The sequence below is a fragment of the Cryptococcus neoformans genome, chromosome 1, assembly GCF_000149385.1.
Source record: "Cryptococcus neoformans var. neoformans B-3501A chromosome 1, whole genome shotgun sequence".
Lineage (NCBI taxonomy): Eukaryota > Fungi > Basidiomycota > Tremellomycetes > Tremellales > Cryptococcaceae > Cryptococcus > Cryptococcus deneoformans.
This window is the reverse complement of record NC_009177.1, coordinates 2,216,116-2,233,906: the sequence shown is the minus strand read 5'-3', so window position 1 is coordinate 2,233,906 and position 17,791 is coordinate 2,216,116. Positions and strand designations below refer to the sequence as shown.

At 47.0% G+C, this 17,791-nt stretch overlaps 8 protein-coding genes across 8 annotated transcripts in view; 5 read left to right on the top strand and 3 right to left on the bottom strand.

Annotated features, from left to right (window-relative positions):
* Nucleotides 1-143: 143 nt before the first annotated feature.
* CNBA7960 (hypothetical protein) lies at nucleotides 144-1,362 on the top strand (the record flags this gene model as incomplete). The annotated part of the gene is made up of 5 exons (XM_772583.1): nucleotides 144-239; nucleotides 290-394; nucleotides 450-529; nucleotides 580-587; nucleotides 632-1,362. The coding sequence occupies 5 exons, from the start codon at nucleotides 144-146 to the stop codon at nucleotides 1,360-1,362; spliced, it is 1,020 nt and encodes a 339-aa protein (XP_777676.1).
* A 1,706-nt stretch (nucleotides 1,363-3,068) lies between these two features.
* Nucleotides 3,069-4,617, bottom strand: CNBA7950 (hypothetical protein; the record flags this gene model as incomplete). The annotated part of the gene is made up of 5 exons (XM_772582.1): nucleotides 3,069-3,192; nucleotides 3,246-3,985; nucleotides 4,049-4,279; nucleotides 4,325-4,495; nucleotides 4,573-4,617. 5 exons carry the CDS (start codon nucleotides 4,615-4,617, stop codon nucleotides 3,069-3,071), a joined length of 1,311 nt encoding a protein of 436 aa, XP_777675.1.
* A 702-nt stretch (nucleotides 4,618-5,319) lies between these two features.
* On the top strand, nucleotides 5,320-6,201 carry CNBA7940 (hypothetical protein; the record flags this gene model as incomplete). The annotated part of the gene is made up of 3 exons (XM_772581.1): nucleotides 5,320-5,460; nucleotides 5,493-6,116; nucleotides 6,169-6,201. 3 exons carry the CDS (start codon nucleotides 5,320-5,322, stop codon nucleotides 6,199-6,201), a joined length of 798 nt encoding a protein of 265 aa, XP_777674.1.
* A 1,339-nt stretch (nucleotides 6,202-7,540) lies between these two features.
* On the top strand, nucleotides 7,541-8,587 carry CNBA7930 (hypothetical protein; the record flags this gene model as incomplete). Its single annotated transcript, XM_772580.1, has 1 exon — nucleotides 7,541-8,587. The coding sequence occupies one exon, from the start codon at nucleotides 7,541-7,543 to the stop codon at nucleotides 8,585-8,587; it is 1,047 nt and encodes a 348-aa protein (XP_777673.1).
* Nucleotides 8,588-9,276: 689 nt separating this feature from the next.
* CNBA7920 (hypothetical protein) lies at nucleotides 9,277-10,551 on the bottom strand (the record flags this gene model as incomplete). The annotated part of the gene is made up of 5 exons (XM_772579.1): nucleotides 9,277-9,426; nucleotides 9,499-9,595; nucleotides 9,649-10,124; nucleotides 10,175-10,414; nucleotides 10,471-10,551. The coding sequence occupies 5 exons, from the start codon at nucleotides 10,549-10,551 to the stop codon at nucleotides 9,277-9,279; spliced, it is 1,044 nt and encodes a 347-aa protein (XP_777672.1).
* A 775-nt stretch (nucleotides 10,552-11,326) lies between these two features.
* On the bottom strand, nucleotides 11,327-14,468 carry CNBA7910 (hypothetical protein; the record flags this gene model as incomplete). Its single annotated transcript, XM_772578.1, has 8 exons — nucleotides 11,327-11,476; nucleotides 11,555-12,093; nucleotides 12,155-12,478; nucleotides 12,532-12,961; nucleotides 13,016-13,572; nucleotides 13,625-13,753; nucleotides 13,806-13,962; nucleotides 14,013-14,468. The coding sequence occupies 8 exons, from the start codon at nucleotides 14,466-14,468 to the stop codon at nucleotides 11,327-11,329; spliced, it is 2,742 nt and encodes a 913-aa protein (XP_777671.1).
* A 1,060-nt stretch (nucleotides 14,469-15,528) lies between these two features.
* Nucleotides 15,529-16,600, top strand: CNBA7900 (hypothetical protein; the record flags this gene model as incomplete). Its single annotated transcript, XM_772577.1, has 6 exons — nucleotides 15,529-15,637; nucleotides 15,969-16,149; nucleotides 16,217-16,285; nucleotides 16,342-16,425; nucleotides 16,479-16,532; nucleotides 16,594-16,600. The coding sequence occupies 6 exons, from the start codon at nucleotides 15,529-15,531 to the stop codon at nucleotides 16,598-16,600; spliced, it is 504 nt and encodes a 167-aa protein (XP_777670.1).
* A 1,037-nt stretch (nucleotides 16,601-17,637) lies between these two features.
* Nucleotides 17,638-17,791, top strand: part of CNBA7890 (hypothetical protein) — a gene marked incomplete at both ends in the record, with an annotated part of 3,192 nt that continues 3,038 nt past the window's right edge. The window contains one exon of the mRNA XM_772576.1: nucleotides 17,638-17,765. Within this exon, the coding sequence (XP_777669.1) occupies nucleotides 17,638-17,765 (128 nt within the window). The remainder of the gene's footprint in view (nucleotides 17,766-17,791) is intronic.

Genomic DNA, 17,791 nt, shown 5'->3' with positions numbered 1-17,791 from the left:
GATATTAGAAGTTAATCAGGAACGATTAGAATCGGCTTATCGCGTCAATGAGCCGAGATAGCCGGGTGAGCATGGGCTGAGACTGTCATATGGTTTACTAATCTTTCGTTGACTTTTACTTTATTTCAGTACCAAAATCCAGGATGGCACTCAGCAACGCCCCAAAAGTCCTCTTCCTGGACACCATCAAGCTCGCAAAGTCACAGTTATCATCGTTCAGCAAGATCGCCAACGTCATCGTACGTCCTATGTTCCTTGACCTTGAGCTGGCTCTCCTGATGAAATCCAGCCAAACACCAGCAAAACGCGAGAAGAGTTCCTTCATGATCTCGGTACAAAATACAAGGATGTCACTGGCATTTACAGGCACTTTAAAGCTTCTGAGTCTATCAAAGTGAGTACTTTGTCCGTCATAATATGTGGCCGTCGTTTCTGACACGAGGCGACAGATAACCGGTCGATTTGATGAGGAGCTCGTCTCTAAACTTCCTTCAAATCTTAAATTCATTGCCCATAACGGTGCTGGTTAGTGAGTAGTTTAAACTTCTTTAAACAAGGACTTTAGCTGACACCTTGCAGCGATCAAAGTACGTTACTATTCACCCATTTAACTCATACTAACAGAAACCAGTCGACATCCCTCCCTGTACCGCCCGCAACATCCAAGTCTCCAACGTTCCCTCCGCCGTCGACAATGCCACAGCAGACACCGCCATGTTCCTCCTCCTCGGTGCCATCCGCAACTTCTCCAGCGCCCTTTTACATGCCCGTCAAGGTACATTCAACTCTCAACTCCCTCTCTCCCACGATCCCCAAGGAAAAGTACTTGGTATCCTCGGTATGGGCGGCATCGGTTCAGCTTTGGCTAGAAGGGCAAAGCCTTTCGGCTTAAAGGTGCAATACCATAACCGAAGGCGACTGACAGAAGAAAAAGAGAAGGAAACAGGGGCGACGTATGTTGAGAACATGGACCAGCTCCTCGCGACTTCCGATATTGTCTCGCTCAACCTTCCTCTCACCGCCGCTACCAAACATCTCATCTCTGACGACACATTCTCTAAAATGAAACCCACATCTATCCTTATCAATACCGCTCGAGGTCCTATAGTCGATGAAGCCGCCCTTGTACGGGCCCTCGAATCAGGCAAGATTGCAGGCTGTGGTCTGGACGTGTACGAGAACGAACCGCAGATCACAAAGGAGCTGTTGGATCACCCTAATGCACTTTGTTTGCCGCATGTTGGAACGGTGACGGTGGAGACACAAACGGAGATGGAAGCAGTTTGTTTGAGGAATCTGGAACATGGTTTAAAGACAGGCAAACTGGCGTTTACGGTGCCAGAGCAGGCACATATGTTGTAAGGGATAGATCCTCTTTTTGAATGATCATATGCGTTGGACATTATATGGGGAGATATACATTATGGATACAGATCTGCGCTCCATGCGCTGACTTTCGGATTCGTAGCACTGATCACTACTGTTAGCGCCCCTTACCCCACTCAGACATTCGGTACCAACCGTTCAATTGCTTGATTCGGCCCTAGTGCTCTAGGCCCGATATCCTCAGAGTCGCGGAACTGCCATGTCCCTCTCGGTGCTGACCACTCTGTAGACTCGTTGGGACCTCAGAATGAAAGGATATGGATGGCAGTAGGCTAACAAGGTACAATCAATTAACTCTCAACGTCATCCAACACCCGCCTTCTTCAGATAACTCACAGTGAAACTGCTCAACAACACATTATTCCCATCAAACCTCACTTCAGGCATCATTTGCATGTCCATATCGATCTCTAGAATTGCCGCATTCTGATCGTTCGGGAACGATGTGCGTTCATGCATTAATGTTTCCTTCAAAAACATGGCAAGTTCCTCGGAATGATGTGACTGATGTAATCGAAGACCGATCCGTTCGCCCAAATCAGTAGACTAATGCTGGAGGATAAGATGATTTTGATCTACCTGCTCCACCTCCCCATTACTATTTGACGCTCCCTTCTTCTTTTTCTTCTTCTTTCTGCTCTTCTTTTGCCCCGCCTCTTCCGCCTCTTCTTCTAATCCCTTCAGCGGATAAACAATCGTCCGTTTATTATAATCATTCACACTCAATACGAACTGAATTCTCTTCAACCCATTTGTATCAAGCACTTCAACCTCATCCTCCGCCAAAGTTGCCACCAATCTCACTTCTCTTGCTCCATACACCGAACTAAACGCTGGTGCGCATTCCATCCGGATATGGGCCGTATCAGGGTATTGCTCAAAATTACACCGGTGAACGTTATTATCAGGATCATTGAACACTTCATCCAAGCTTGTTTCGTGCAGCCCACCACGGACTTTCGAGTTGGCCCACATCTTCTTTAACTGTGCATTCCTTCCTCCGGTGATCGCAGAAGGTTTCTGCAAACTTCTCTTCGTCTCCCCATTCTTTACCCAATTTCCATCCTTATCCATTCGATTTTCATACTCGAATTTCATCAGAGCACCGGCTGCCAGGCGGGCTTGGTTCACCATGGGAAGGAACTTGGCTTCTTCGAGGTTGATGCTTACTGGTAAAGCACGTGGGATTTTTTGACTTGACATATGTCCTGCCATACGGGTAAGCGCAAAAGCGGTGGAAAAACTAATGATGGTCGAAAGGTTCGTCACGCTCGTTCGGCCGGAGAGTCTCCAAGTGAGGACGCCATTTGTCTGGCGATTATGAATATCCTCGTCGTACTTGCAGTCCAGGAGGCCAGGCTGAAAGAAGACGTCGAGGGTAAAAGGGATGAGATCATGGAAGGGGAGTTCAAAAACACCGATAGGGAGACACTGAGGAAGATCGGAGAGTGTCCATGAACACGAGATGGAGGGATAAGGTGCGGCAAAGGAATTTTGATCTGGTGGATCAGGGGTATGCGGGGGATAGCCGCATTCAGAAGTGTTGAGGGTGACGAAGAATCTACCAGGCACGAAAGACTACATACGATCTTGCTTGTACATGGTACATTCATACACTTTCCAAGAGATTATAGAACAGCCACTCAAGTAATTCGAGATTTGATACTGCTACATATGTTGATTTACTTGGCTATACACAGTTGACTCCTGACTGGGACATTCTGGTCTGAGGGTTCGGGGAAGCCTTCCAAGTTGACGCCCTTTTCGAACAATACACAATGAGTTGATCCACCAAAGTGGAACATTCTGTCCGGATTTATCAGCTGAGTTATTTGCCTTCAGAAAGTTAAGTCACTCACCCGATCTCATCACCTTTCTGTACCTGTTGCCCCTCCTTCACAGTAATCTCACAGGTCGACACTTCTGTCATCCCAATACCCAAGAAAGCTACCAACCCAAGCTTGGGGTTATCAATAAAGATGATAGCCCTCGTAGCTGTGGCAGACAAGTACTCCTGACTGGTTGTCTCTCCGTGAGGGTCGGCATTCTGGTTGACGTTAAATTCTACGAAAGGAGGTTCGCTAAAGTATGTGCCCTGCACAACATAGGCTTTCTTGATAGTCCCAGAAACGGGAGAGTGCCATCTGTGGTACGACAAGGCGCTCAAGAAACCTTGGTAAATGGTGCCACCAACAAACCGCTCAGCATAGTCATCAAACGCGAGGATGTCGAGCACAGAGTATGGTTGACCCTTGACCCAGAACTGGTCTCGAGCATGGATGTCACGGCCGACCTTGTAGACTTTTGACTCGCAGGCATTCGCAACGACACTGTCATCATGGGGAGACGCTACCGGTCGAATTTGTTCTCGGAAGCGACGAGTGAAAAAGTCATCCCAGGACCTGAAGCCGAAGTGCTTGGCTGAGCGGTCGCATTCATAGAATTGGTCGAAAGTGTAAGAAGTCTTGCCGACATTGGCAACCTTTTCGAGAGAAGGCAAGCCAACAGGGCCGAGCCACCCCGTCTCATCGTTGGAGAGAGCGTCGGAAGATTCGGGTGATGACAGAAATTCACCCCATACGTTGAGGACCTTCTTCAACTAGTCCAAAAGCCTAAATCAGCACTTACATACCTTCAGAAAAATTAACCGGTGACAACTCACATGTTCATTCACTGTAGGGTCCTGGAACACACAAAACCCAGCATTCGTACCCATTGGCCAGTCCAACAGCGCATTCACAGGTACACCTACCAGTCCTACATTTTCAGCTGCCTGGGTCCATCGAGGAGCTGTATTGATAACGTGGTTGAGAAGCTGGAGGAGGTGTTTAAAGTTGCGCACTTGATTACTCTTGCCCGACGGGTCTTTGAGGTATTTTTTGTTATGGGGAATCTACACAATTATCAACACCGTGTACTCTAAATGCACAGTACTGACCTGTTGGAACATTAAATCAAAAAGCATTGATAGCCGAGTACTTTTCTCCACTGCATCTTGAAACTCCTTGAGTACGGGGTGTAGAGGCTTTGGGTGTTGATCTACATATTCAACAGTATCATTGAGGAACTTGTGGTAATGTCTCCTATCGTGGGAGCTCCAATCGGTCAACTAAAGCGGGGTGATTAATCTGGTCAATAACAGTACGAGTTCAGCCGTACCAAAAAAGGGGGATGAAGGTAACGTACTCGGTGAATGCGATGTTCGTCGGGTACTGGTTCAGAGTTTGCCATGATATGTTGCTATCGTATACGGAGATGAGATTATAAGCTGGAGCTTTGTACTGAATATGCTTTTCAGCTCCGCTAAAAGCTTTGAGATTATATATACATAGTTATTATTATGACGTTTCGAACCTCCACTTGCATGAGTGTTAGGACGGACGACGTCTCGACGTCATCGAAAACTAGAAAACTCACCTAAAAATAGCGGCGTCGTTAATAACACGAATTACTTCGAGACATAAATGAGATAATTCTTGTATATGATGGGGAAGTTATTTGTATGCTTAATTATTCAGACAACGTCTTTGTAACTACAGGTCATGCAAACTGCATTTGTCAGAGTTAAAAATAGTGTTGTAATTAGAAGTAATTATTGAAGTTAAACGCAGAAGCTAAGGGAGATGTTAGCCACCGGATATGCACTACTGGAATATGTCATGAGCTATATAGTTTGTGAGGGGGGAAACGGTGGATCTTTGCCGAAAGTAAAGCGGAGGCCAATTCAGTCGATGAGCCACACGCACAACAGTGCCATCCGTTATTAGATGACATCAAGAGTCGAGATTCCTCTAGAAATTGTGGTTGGCTGGCAGGCGCGCGGAACCTTTTGGTTTCCCAACAACGTTAATCTGGCCAAACAAAACCATCCAGTCTCTCATCTTCATTGCTTTTTCTTTCCTGCTTCGAAATAGGTCAACAAATTTATGCAAAATGTCACGAAGGAGTAGGATCAGCCCTCTAAGGCCTCTCTTCATTGACGATGCCTACTCGGACATCCTCATCGAGATCCTCGACAATTTGCCTGTGCTCCATGTCTTCCGTATGATCAGAATGAGTGATTTCAATTTCCCGGTGAGATAAGCACTTACTGTGATGTAAAATAGCTTAACAGGCATATCCATGATGTCTACATGTCAACTCCTCGACTCCAACTGGAATTTCGACGCAAACATTACTCCGTGCCTTTAACAGCGCCCTTTTTACATCCTTCCCACAAGCTCAGTGTTCAAGAGAAAATTGCTGCACTAGAGGATAGAGAGAAACGATTAAATGCTATACAGCCGAAAAGTTTGGATACGATTGTCAATCCTGGTTGTGAATTTTATCGCTTCCAAGACGGTCATATCCTCTACCTGGTCGATAATCCTGATCAGCCTGATATGAACCGAAACTCTAAGAGAGAAAATGGTGAAGTCGATGAGGATGACGAAGATGACTGGGAAGATGAGGATGAAGATGATCTCGAAAGTGAATACTCAAGTGGAAGCACATCTACTTGGGAGGAAACAATAGAGACCTTGACCTCGGGCGTGGGAGGTCTCCACGTTCAAAAGCAGCTGACCAGGAAGAATGGTTGGGAAGTGTATTGGGTAAAGGGAACTGCGTCTAATGAAGAGGCGAAAGCGAGGGGAGGAATCCAGAGACACGGTCATTGGTCGTGGAAGTTTGACATGGGCAAGAACTTCGACCGGATTGATATGTGTGTGAAAGACAACGTGTTGATCTCGGTGTATGTGCTGCATTCAATTCATGGATGGAGAGAGCTGACTAATTATGTAGGGAAGAAGGTCTTTATTACACAAAAGGGACTGAAAAATCAACCGCTTCAACTTATGACGGATTTTTGTACCTAGCCCAACTCTTTGCATATCCTTGGGTTCTAGAGGTCTTTTGGTTGCAGTTGTGCACAGGGAAATGTTATCAGTCAAATGAAACAGGTACACGTTGAAACATGCATACGACAAATCATTGATCCAGGAGACGGTGGAAAGCTCGAAGTTGCTCGCTTGAGTCCGATACAGAGGTGATGGCTTGCAAAACTGATACATGGATTGTTGCCATGAATACTGCGATTATCAATCCGAGTGCTCCATTCCTGAGAGATTAGAATCTACGTTGTCTCAGATTACTCGTCGAAATCACAGCAGTCATGTATCCTCAATGGTCTTCTGTCCATGTCTCCATGTTGCGTTTGCGGCGCCAGCGACCAAGATTTAGAGATGGCTTTGCTAAATGACTCTCGCTCGAAAGTAAATTGATTTCCCCTTTGCCTAGATGGCACAGTTGATCCTCGGGTATTTCATACATACAGCGCCAGAACCATTCGTCATTATTTCTGTCTCTTTGTTGTGTTTCATGGACAGGAGACCTTTATGGTCGAATACTAAACGTCTCTAGCTCACGATAGATCTGGGGCTACGATGATATCAAGTCTGGAAGGGTTAACTTCATTGAGTCGTTTTCATCTAGCCTTCTGTTCATTGTTCGTCGCGCGTCGAGAGGCAGACGGCGAAGTGATGTATTGCGGGATTGATAAGAATTGCGGCGAGGATTTAGCTATAAACGAATGCGTGAGAAGAAGCAAAAAGCTCAAGGTGTGACCTTTGCAGACCTACAGTCCTAGGTCAGCCTCCTGCTGCCCAAATTGCATGTATGAGATACCCGCACGGGCTTGGGGCGACAATGTACTGGAAGAGATGGGATGTTGTCGAAGATATTGACAAGGATTTCATCGTAGGCTCTTTCGAAGAAAAATGGTATCAGTGTTTTAGACAGGTTCTAGATAGATGCCTTGGGCACGAAAACAGAAATCATAAATAAACATTAACCTCGTCGTTTCTGTATCATCAACGAAAGTCAAGTATATTACTTGCATTAATTAATTATTCGCATTTTGTTACGCGTTCGCCCGGAAAATACCCACCGTAATTACTCATCGGGCGAATCCAACGGAAAGCAAGAAAGAAGACCGAAGAATAAGGGGAAAGCGGGGAAGCAACGGGAAGACGATCGTACTAGTACGAACATGACGAGTGACTGACGAGCCAACCATGGGAACGAACCTGGGTTTTTATCCATTCCTTACACTCTCATATCATCGCATCCACTGCCACCCTGGATTTCACCAGAAACCACGGAAACATTCAACATCATGAAGCTGGCCGTTTTCAGTGCCAAATCCTACGACAAGAACTTTCTTGACTCTGCTCGAGAAAAACATTACGCATCTCTTTGCGAAATCACCTACCACACTTTCCCACTGTGCTTAGAAACTGTTCCTCTAGCACAAGGAAGCGATGCGGTTTGCGTCTTCGTCAACGACGACCTCAGTGCCGAAGTACTACGCTCCCTTCATGCCGTCGGTACCCGCGCGATCCTCCTCCGCTGCGCTGGCTACAACAATGTCGACCTCTTAGTAGCTGAAGAACTCGGTTTCTTCGTCGCCAATGTGCAATCTTACTCACCAGAAGCTGTTGCTGAGTTTGCTGTAGCGTTAATCCAAACTTTGAACCGTAAAACGCATCGGGCCTACAACCGTGTACGAGAAGGAAACTTCAATCTCGAAGGTTTCTTAGGCCATACGCTATATGGGAAGACGGTGGGAATAATAGGTGTGGGAAGGATTGGCATGGCGCTGGCTCGTATCATGAAAGGATTCGGGTGTCGACTACTTGCCTTTGACCCTTTCGGTAGTGAAGAATTCAACAAGCTCGGTGACTTTGTCGACCTCGAAACTCTCTTGGGGCAGAGCGATATCGTCAGTCTGCACTGTCCTTTGACTGAAGGGACGAGGCATATCATGAATGACCAAACCCTTTCTCGAATGAAGAAAGGGGTCCTGCTCGTCAACACTTCCCGAGGGGGATTGATCAACACCAGAGCGGCCATCCGTGCTCTCAAAACGGGCCAGCTTGGCGGTTTGGCCCTAGATGTGTACGAAGAAGAAGGATCACTGTTTTACAACGATCATTCGGCCGAAATCATCCAAGATGATACCTTGATGAGGTTGATGACGTTTCATAATGTCCTGGTCTGTGGCCATCAAGCGTTCTTCACCAAGGAGGCATTGGACGAGATTGCTCGGATGACATTGAGTAATTTGAAGGACTTCGTGGAGAAAAAAGAGTGCAAGAATTCGTTGGTTCGAGAAGGCCATCTGTATGTCGCGAAAGGCAAGGAACCAGTGAGAAACTTATAAAGGTGTGTAATCTTTATTGATGGTAAGATTTTGCTGATGTTATCACACCCGACTTCGCAAACGTTTGAAGACGGAAACTGTCGGAAGGTCCAGCTCTTGTATATAATATTGAATGAACGCCTGATATATATGCCCTTGTAATTAGTCGAGAAAATGTCTTATGAAGGATTGACAGTTGCAGTGGCATGGCTAGCCTCCAAGCAGTAGATTTTGTGGGTCAAGCCAGATCGGTATAATAGTGATTGCTTCGTGGGGACAATACATCACGCTTCAATGTTATCGTGCATTATTTTCGAGAGATGTTGCTACATGACTGTATGTGGATAGAGGTCTATATGTGAGAGGGTACCGTGTCATGTGGCTTCGTTCTTCCATCTGCTCTCGTAACGTACTTTTTTTTCAAAGGTTCCCTCTCGAAGTGTATCTAAAACACTAAACGCTACTAAACCCCCAAAGTCGAACAATAGATCAATAAACCAACAGACACCACGCATCCGAGAGACGACCAAACATCCGACGATTCGACTTATCCGCCATTCGACCGACCCTTGAACGCGAGACCCCCAGTGCACACCTGCAGTCGAATGACTTCTATTATAGCAGTGCTGTGCTACAGAAAAAAATACATCCATGCGTCACAAGATGATAAAACAACCAAAGAAAACAAATGAAGGAGACCCTATGTGCGCTTATGCAAGACCAGCCTCGACCATCTCCTTGAACCTCTGGACAACAGGAACCATACCGCCTTCGTCGACGACGAAACCAAGAGAGCAGGGGTAGGTGTTGTCGAATCGGGCTGGCCATGAGCCGACAATTCGTCGGTTGATAGGGTCATCCTGAAAAAATGACGGGAGGAAGTCAGCCATCAAGGATGCAAGTTTGATGAGAAATGCGGGATAATGACCTACCTTGAACTTGATGAGCTTGAGAGCTTCGGGACCGGCAACCTTTTCGAGAGCCTCAAGCTCCTCCCTCACGGTGACAGTGAAACCGGGGAGGTAGGCACTAAGGTATTATCAGCTACGAATTTTTATGCCCTTACGAAAAAAACGACTTACACTCTTGTGTGTGGCAAGAACTTTTCCGCGGGAACATGCTTGGCAATGACAAAGTTCTTGATAGTAGTCTCGGGAGAAGCAACCCAAGCAGCTAATTCGAGCTCCTTGCTCTCCAAAGAGTCACCGACAGGGCAGATAGCCTCAACACCGTGAAGAGGCTCTCGGATGATACCAGAGATGAACGCCGAGGTAGCAGCAGAGGGGACACCGGGTCGAACGACGATAGTAGGCAATCGGAGGATTCGGCCATCAACAAAACCTCGTCGAGTGTACTCGTTGACAAGAAGCTCCGAAGAAAGCTTGCCCATACCATAAGCGCCTTCGGGGGTAGCGATGGTGTGGATGTCGACAACATGGGGGAGGGGACCACCGTAAACGGCAAGGGAAGAGGTGAAGATGAACTTGATGGGTTCGCCAGAAACGGGTCGGGATTTTCGGGCGCTCTCGAGCATCATTCGGATGGAGTCGATGTTGACCTGTATCCATCAGCCCAGTACTCTCCAAAACGATCAAACGGTTGGCTCACCTTGAGACCTAAGTCGAAGTTGTCCTCGGAACCTCGGCTCATGATACCATGGAAGCAGTAAACAGTGTCGGGAACGCCGAACTCTGTGTTGAACAAGGCCTCAATCTCCTTCTCGCTTGTAAGATCGGCCTTGCGGGTGATGGCATGTTGAGCGCCCTTGGGAGCCTTGGGTTCGACAATGTCAGCGAGGATGAGATGGACATTGGGGGTCCTGGGGTCGGAGAGGAGCTCGCCAGCAAGCTAAAGATGGATTTATCAGCTGTGACTGGATGTAAAGAAAGACGAGGGTCACTCACGATACCGCCGAGCCATCCAGCGGCACCAGTGATAAGAACAACGTTGCTCTCGCCAGAAACAGATCCGTTAACAGCGGTCATTATGTGTATTATTTCAAGGTTTGTGATCAGGCAAGGTTAAGGCTACAGTAGCAGATGAGATAGTTGTTTATAAATGGAAGAGATTCTCTTCGGCACGGGCTGCTTATATATATGGACTACGACTTTATTGACCCCCCGGTCCTGCCCAGATTAGGCATCATCCCACCGGGCCCAACAAAGACCCTCCCGAACATCAGTCAGTCCTTCGGCATTTAAAGAAGCGAAACGCCAACGAAAACAGCACAAGACGACCGGAGGGAAATATAGGTCCGGCCTCGGGATAATAATTTTTAGCTGACGTGTGATATCCGCGGCGGGCACCTTAATAATAATTATAATTACTTCGTCGGTCGCCTCGGCGGTTCGTCGTCGGACGATTTCATTCTATATCTTTGTATGTATGTTGATAAAGTGTACATCTGTAGAGATTTTTGCATTTTAATCTGATTCAATATTTATGGATTCCTTCATTGATACCTTTTCATAAATATTGCCTTTCTGTTCCCCTAAAAAGTCAAGCATGAGTCCAGATAGCTGAAGAAATGAATGAATGACAAAGGAAAAATAATTGTACAAATACATTCAGTGCAGTACCGTCGTATCGATAGCAGATTATCAGCAGCAGCACTTACTAGAAATAAAGATCTTATACATTTCAAGTACGTGTTACAACTCAAGTAAAGGATAATTATGAATATGATATGACAGTGCTCACGCCTTCCTTAAAAAGACCCTCTTTCCTTTCCTGTTCATGTTCCCGATCTAGAAAAAACGACTATTGCATAGTCTCGAAACTGTTACTCGCAGATGGCAAAAACTTGTCAAAGTATGTCGACCAGCTATCCCAATCGAACGTGCTCAGTGGGAGACTATCCAAGAAACTTGGGTCGAGGACACTCGTCGTGTCTCCGGCTGCATGGGCCACCTGTTTCTCGCGCTAGTCAGCATCCTCTCTTATACCTTATTCAAAAGATCAGAGGGGAAGCGGGAACGGGGGACTAACCTGATATCCAAAGTCCATTGCCTGACCCAGCTCGCCCGGGCCAAGCTCCGGATTGACATTCTGATTGTTCTGCAGGACACCTTCATCCACACCGATTATATGTCCCAGATCATCCGTATGAGCCTGTATGAACGGCTGCTGGACAGATTGGGCTTGGGTTCGAGTACCCATGTTTTGAGCGCCTTGCGGTAGTGATGGGGACTCAAATGGTTGAACATTTGTTGACTGAGAAGGTTCCCTTTCATTGGGAGTAAGCCCCTGTTGAGATCGGGGAGTAAGCTCCGAAGCTAGCATGATATCGCCGTTCCCCAATCCGGACGTTGCCTTTTCCTTCTCGCTATCTGCAACATAGAAACCTCCGCCAGGCCTTGATGGGTCTTTGACGAATATGAGCCTGGCTGGTTCTTTGCGGAGCCGGACGCCGGCGGTGGGGTTACCAGAGGGTCGAGGTTTGTCTTTGCCAGCGGGGTTAGTTTTAAGTGCAGCTTCGTATAGAAGAGTCATGGTTTCGCAAGTCTTTCGGCGGATACTCATTTGATCTAACACGAAAGTGAGCATATATCGTTCTCATCCGAAGCTCAAAATCCAAAATGGACATACCTGGCTGAGCAATCCTTTCCCACCTCACCGCCGTTCCCTTCACCTTCTTCAAAGTTTCTAACGCCTCCAGATCCCCTCTCCTCGCCCACGTATGATACTGAATAAGCGCACAACTCGTCGCGGCGTAAGGATAGATGAATACAGTGTCCAACATAGAATCGTTCGCGTCCAGCCATTCGAGCGCTTGGCGGGACCAAATGACGAGTTGGGTCCATTTGCTTATATCTAGGGTGAAAGTGAGGTGGGGAGGGCATTGGTAGTCGAGACGCATAAAAACCCGCCAGAAGAGGAATTGGACAGCGGCAAAGGCCATGAAGAGTAATCCTAATAGCGTTGTCAGCATTTCACTGACCAATCTTAGATCAACGAGAACTCACCCTCAACTGATGAACTTGAATTGCCCTTGAATTTCAATGGTTCTGGGATATTCTCAAACCACTGATCCAAATCCGATACCAGCTGCCCCAAAATTATATCTGTCGTGTTCTTTAACCCCGTCGGACTATACACCGTCTTCAATACCCGTCCCATCAAGATCGACAACTTAAGATGCTCCGTGAGACCCATATAGCTAATCTCTATAGGCCATTTGGAAGGTTCAACATCGGGAATAATCTCATATGATGCGGGAAGAAGGACATCACAGTCAAGAATATCGACAGTCAAAGGGATACCGAGTGCAGCACCGTACCATCTATCCATGATGACGCATGCTGACCAGATTCGACGTCGGAGTTCGATAAACATGAGATCTTGTGTAGATTCTGTACGGTGGGAAAGTTCTCGATGGAGACCAAGGTCTTGAGCCTATCTCTCGGATAAGCTAGGTATTCAAAAAATCCATGTAACAAATCGACTTACCATTTTGATAGCAGCACCAGTTCTTATCAACGATGCACTGGCAGTCGGTGCCGAGGGTTGAGCATGTAAATCACCGACCTGAGCCAACAGCAACAATGCCTGGACGTTCTCAATCCGTGCATCGCTCAAGATATCATTCGATCGCAAAATCCCATTGATCACACCCCTAACCCCAGTAAAGAGCTCTTTCGGAAATTGCCGTCTCGTAGCGCCCAATCCACAGATCGAGTAAAGCATTAGCGGGCTCGGATTTGACTTTGAGGCAAATTCGGCTCGGGAGATGATAGGTAATATCGGTGCCACTTCGTCGAAGTACGTATTGACCAAAAGTGACATGGTTTGCGCCGAGAGAACAGGTTTGTTAAGTCTGTTGTGGGCCTTTGTAGGGTCTTGCGGGTCGGCATCGGCGTAGCCTGTAGCTGTGGGAGGAGCGTTGACGCGGATAAAGCCATTACCGTCTTCTAAGACTTCCCAAGAATTGTGATGCCGTAGATCGTAGGCTTCCGACTGAATGGCGGGGACACTGGTATGAAGTAGAAAGGATATAGATGTGGGGCCTATGGAAAATGATGAGCCTCCGAGGCAACCATCAACAAAACAAACTCTCACCTTCTATTCTGCCAGTACCTGGACCGTCCCTTTCTCTTTCCCCAGTCATATTCTCATAATTGGGACTATGACTAGCAGATATACGCTTTTGAACCATTGCTGGTGAATGACGAAAATCAGGATTTATATCTGCTTTAGTTTCAGTACAACCTTTGCAAACTGACAAAACCGCCATATTTACCTGGCTGAATAGTCTTCTTCTTGAAACGGGTTTCTGTTATGGGAAGGAAGAATGTACACTCTAGACCGTTGGCCCTGCAGTGCGCACATACAGTCTGGCCGAACTTGTTCCCTGTTGATTGATCCGTCTGAATATCACACCTGATTTTCCTTGAACGCTGCAGAGTCCATCAGTACGTAAGTCCTGCCCCTAAAAATTCATGCTTACACAGGCATCGCAGGCTCTTCCAGTCTTGGGCCTTGTCTTTTTCTTCTCGTCTCCATCAGCGTCACTGCCCTTCTTCTTTCTTTTCTTGGTAGGCTTCTCCGGTTGCGACGATTCTTCTGGGCTGCTTTTCGTTTTTAAAGGGCCCGCCTGATCAGAAGTGGAATTGCTGCTCCTGTTCACCCCAGGGGAAGCGAGTGCCATAGAGGAAGGTGACAGCGTATATGAAGGGCTCACTCCTGGAGGAATACTGGATGGGACAGTTTGAGATGCTGATTGGAGATGAGATGAGTTGGGTGGTGAAGGCAAAGGCTGTAATGAGGCCTGTTGGAGAGGGAAGTCGGAAGTTGGCATACCGGACGGTTGCCCGCTTAGTACTGACGGGAATCGTAATCCTGCAGGTTGGGACTGGCCAGAAGACCCTGCTTGTTGTCCTGTTGACACATTTTGATTGAACATTTTGTCTCAAAACACGGAAGATAGTAAATTCCTGCCACCGGTGACTAATAATAGATCTCGCGTTCTAATGATATGATTAGTAATGTGGTGGGGTGTGGCAAAGAGAGATGTCGGGGCGAGGTACCAAACGTGCAATGTTCACTCTCTATTCGGAAGAGGCCAGGGACGACGGGCTTTCGAGGGCGAGCAGATGAGAAGATACTTGAGAGTGATTGCGCTGAGTGTTGCACTCGGCAGGGTAGTTTTCGGCGAAAAGCGAAGAGGAACGGGACGCTTGGGAACAATTAAGTTGCGTGGGTTGGTCTTCTATTGACGGTTGTTATAGCAGCCAACGGGGCTGTTGCTCTTGCTTGCTATGTACGTGTTGAGGACTAGGCAAGCATGTGGTTGTTTACTTGCAATCTGCGATTAATTATGCATACATGGAATATAAAATGTGGAGGCTAATAGTCATCTTGTCAGGGACGTATGGAGTAACGAGAGATCCCCACCGAGGTGCTTCATTCGTGTCCTTTTGTTCTTTTATTCTATTTTCGCGCCCGCTCCTTTGCATGGATCCATGAGCGAATTATACGATAAGGAGAGCCTATTACCTCTTATGCATAGCTAGGAGCTCATCCTGAGCGTCTTCCTACATTAGCCGCTTGCAGCTTCTTGTTTCTTGCAGAGACAGCACAGCTAGTCCGGGTACAAATTACCAAGATGGGCAAAATGGATGGCCAAAAAAGCACTTCCGGCCACAGCCTATCGCGCCTTCTTGATTTGCTTCCAAAGATAAGGCGCGCCTGCTTGAATGGAGGCAAAAAGGCAAGCGGGAGAGTGACACCCAGAGGGTTAACGGTTTAGGCGCGCGCCGTATTTGGCATATGCGCTCGTCGCCGTTGTTGCTTACGTGCTGCCGCTCTACCCACGCCCGCTGGGCTATCCGCCAGCCGTCATTCTATCGAACCTTTGCCCTTCCTTCCTTCTTCTTCTTCTTGTAACACCTTCCCTTCACGCATCTCTAGTACGAGTCTACTCACTACTTCTCCTTTCCGAAACAAAGTCGATATCTGCAACAATGGCCGAGAAGAAGCAGACCGTTATCCTCACCACTTCTGACGATGAGCAATTCACCGTTGAGAAGATTGTCGCTGAACGATCCGCCATGATTAAATCTATGATGGAGGGTGAGTAGTTTGTTTTGGCCCTAGGTGTCTATTTGAGGCTTGAGGGGAAAAAGGAAATGTGGTGATAGAGCGGTGAAATATGGTGTCACGTCAAGCACCCAGGAAGTGGGATCGAAGAGCAAAACGACCATCTCCACGTCATCCCTCGGTATCAACCACTCATCTTTACTACACCCTATCTCTCCACCCTCAAGCCCCAACAGACCGTATTGTAACCGCTTGATGTGATCTGCGATTTGCGAGTCGCATTACGTCTCGGCACGAATTTTCACACCAGACGTGTCCTGTCAACAGTTTGACGCTGACAAATTCTTTTTCCTCAACCCAATAGACCTTGGTGACCAGGAGGGTCAGCCCATTCCGCTCCCCAACGTCTCTTCTTCCGTCCTTACCAAGATCCTGGAGTACTGCGACCACCACAAGAACGACCCTCTCCCCACCGGTGACGCCAACGACGCTGATGACTCTAGAAGAAAGACTTCTGAGATTGGTGACTGGGATGCTCGATGGATGTGAGTTATACCTGCCTCCTTTTGTTTGGAGTTACAATGGAATGATTGCTAATGGGTCCGTAATTAGCCAAGTTGACCAAGAGATGCTCTTTGAGATCATCCTTGCTGCCAACTACCTCGACATCAAGCCTCTCCTGTATGTCTCAATCGGATTATCGATCGTTCTTAGTCTGTTGGCTGACGAGTGTGTAGCGATGTTGGCTGCAAGACCGTTGCCAACATGATCAAGGGTAAGACTCCTGAAGAGATCCGAAAGCTCTTCAACATCACCAACGAGTAAGTCATATGCCTACCATCAAGAATTCTCCAGCGTGCTGATTCAACTTCAGCTTCACTCCTGAGGAGGAAGAGCAGATACGAAAGGAGAACGAATGGGCTGAGGAGTAAGTCTGTTTCATATTATACCTAGATGTCATCGTTTGTTGACAAACACTTTCGTTGCAGCCGTTAAACAACTTCATGTATGGGGTGTACTTTATATTTTTCGCATGTTGTTCATATGAATCGCCTGGTTTTGCGTTCTGAGCAATCTATCGTTTTTCTGTAAATAGCTAAAGTAAAAAAAATATTAGTAGGAGCGCACAATGGAAGACGAATAGTCGATTCAGTGATAAAGTTTGCTGCAAGATTGGAAGAGAATGTGAAGTGTGGTGGTGTCCAGCGTGAGCACGGTGGCGGCGAGTATTGACAAACCGACTGCTGCATCAAAGTTTTCACAAAGTTGCAAGTTGCACAACAGAGTACGTTAGTTTATACAAGCACAAGTACTTAATTACTGCACGGTTTAGACTTTGCGGATTCCAAATTAAAGATATGGATAGGATCAGATTACCAGAGGTTACGGGCCTTACAGGTTAGTAGCAGGTTAGAGGTCGGAAAGGCCATAAACCGTAGGTTATATAGATTATAAAGGCAGCAAATATTGTAGTAAAGATCTACAGGTACGACGACGCAGGGTTTCAAGCTGAAGCCAAGAATGAAGAAAAGAACGGAAAAAGAAGAAGCCACCACCAGAAGCCCGCCTGACTACTCGAGGAGTGTGGCGGCATGAAGTTTTCACGAACTCATTCGAGTTCATACAGGAGTACCAAGTGGCCAAGCATCCATGTTCTCCAGTTATATGGGCGAGAAGAGCATCCGCTTTATGATTCGCCTGATTGTGCAGGCCATGTATAGGGGTCGATGACAGCATGGCTTATTTATGGATGTTGATGTAGTCCGATGTGCAAACAACGAAGGTGGGCGCTGAAATTAAAACCCGACGACAAGTTCGGATATATGGCCGACATGCGAGCCGGTTACCGCGGGTTTCCGCTATGCACGCTGGCAGGTTCATCATCTGCAATACTCTGTTTTTGTATTTCTCCAAGGAGTTATTATATTCCCCAAATGTATCCGTGAAACTGATTTACTATCATTCCTGTCGTAACTAATTATTCCCCGCTAACCTGTTGGCTACATTATCAAACAACTCCTGGACAGAAAACCATGAGTGAACCACCTAAAGTCACAAACTATAATCCCAACGAACCGAGACGCATTACTCCAGACAACTCCAGCTCTATAGACTCGAATCCCCTCGGGGACCCAATGAATGCTGGACCGTCCAACTTCAAGTAAGTCTTTGTCACAGCCTAGTCTT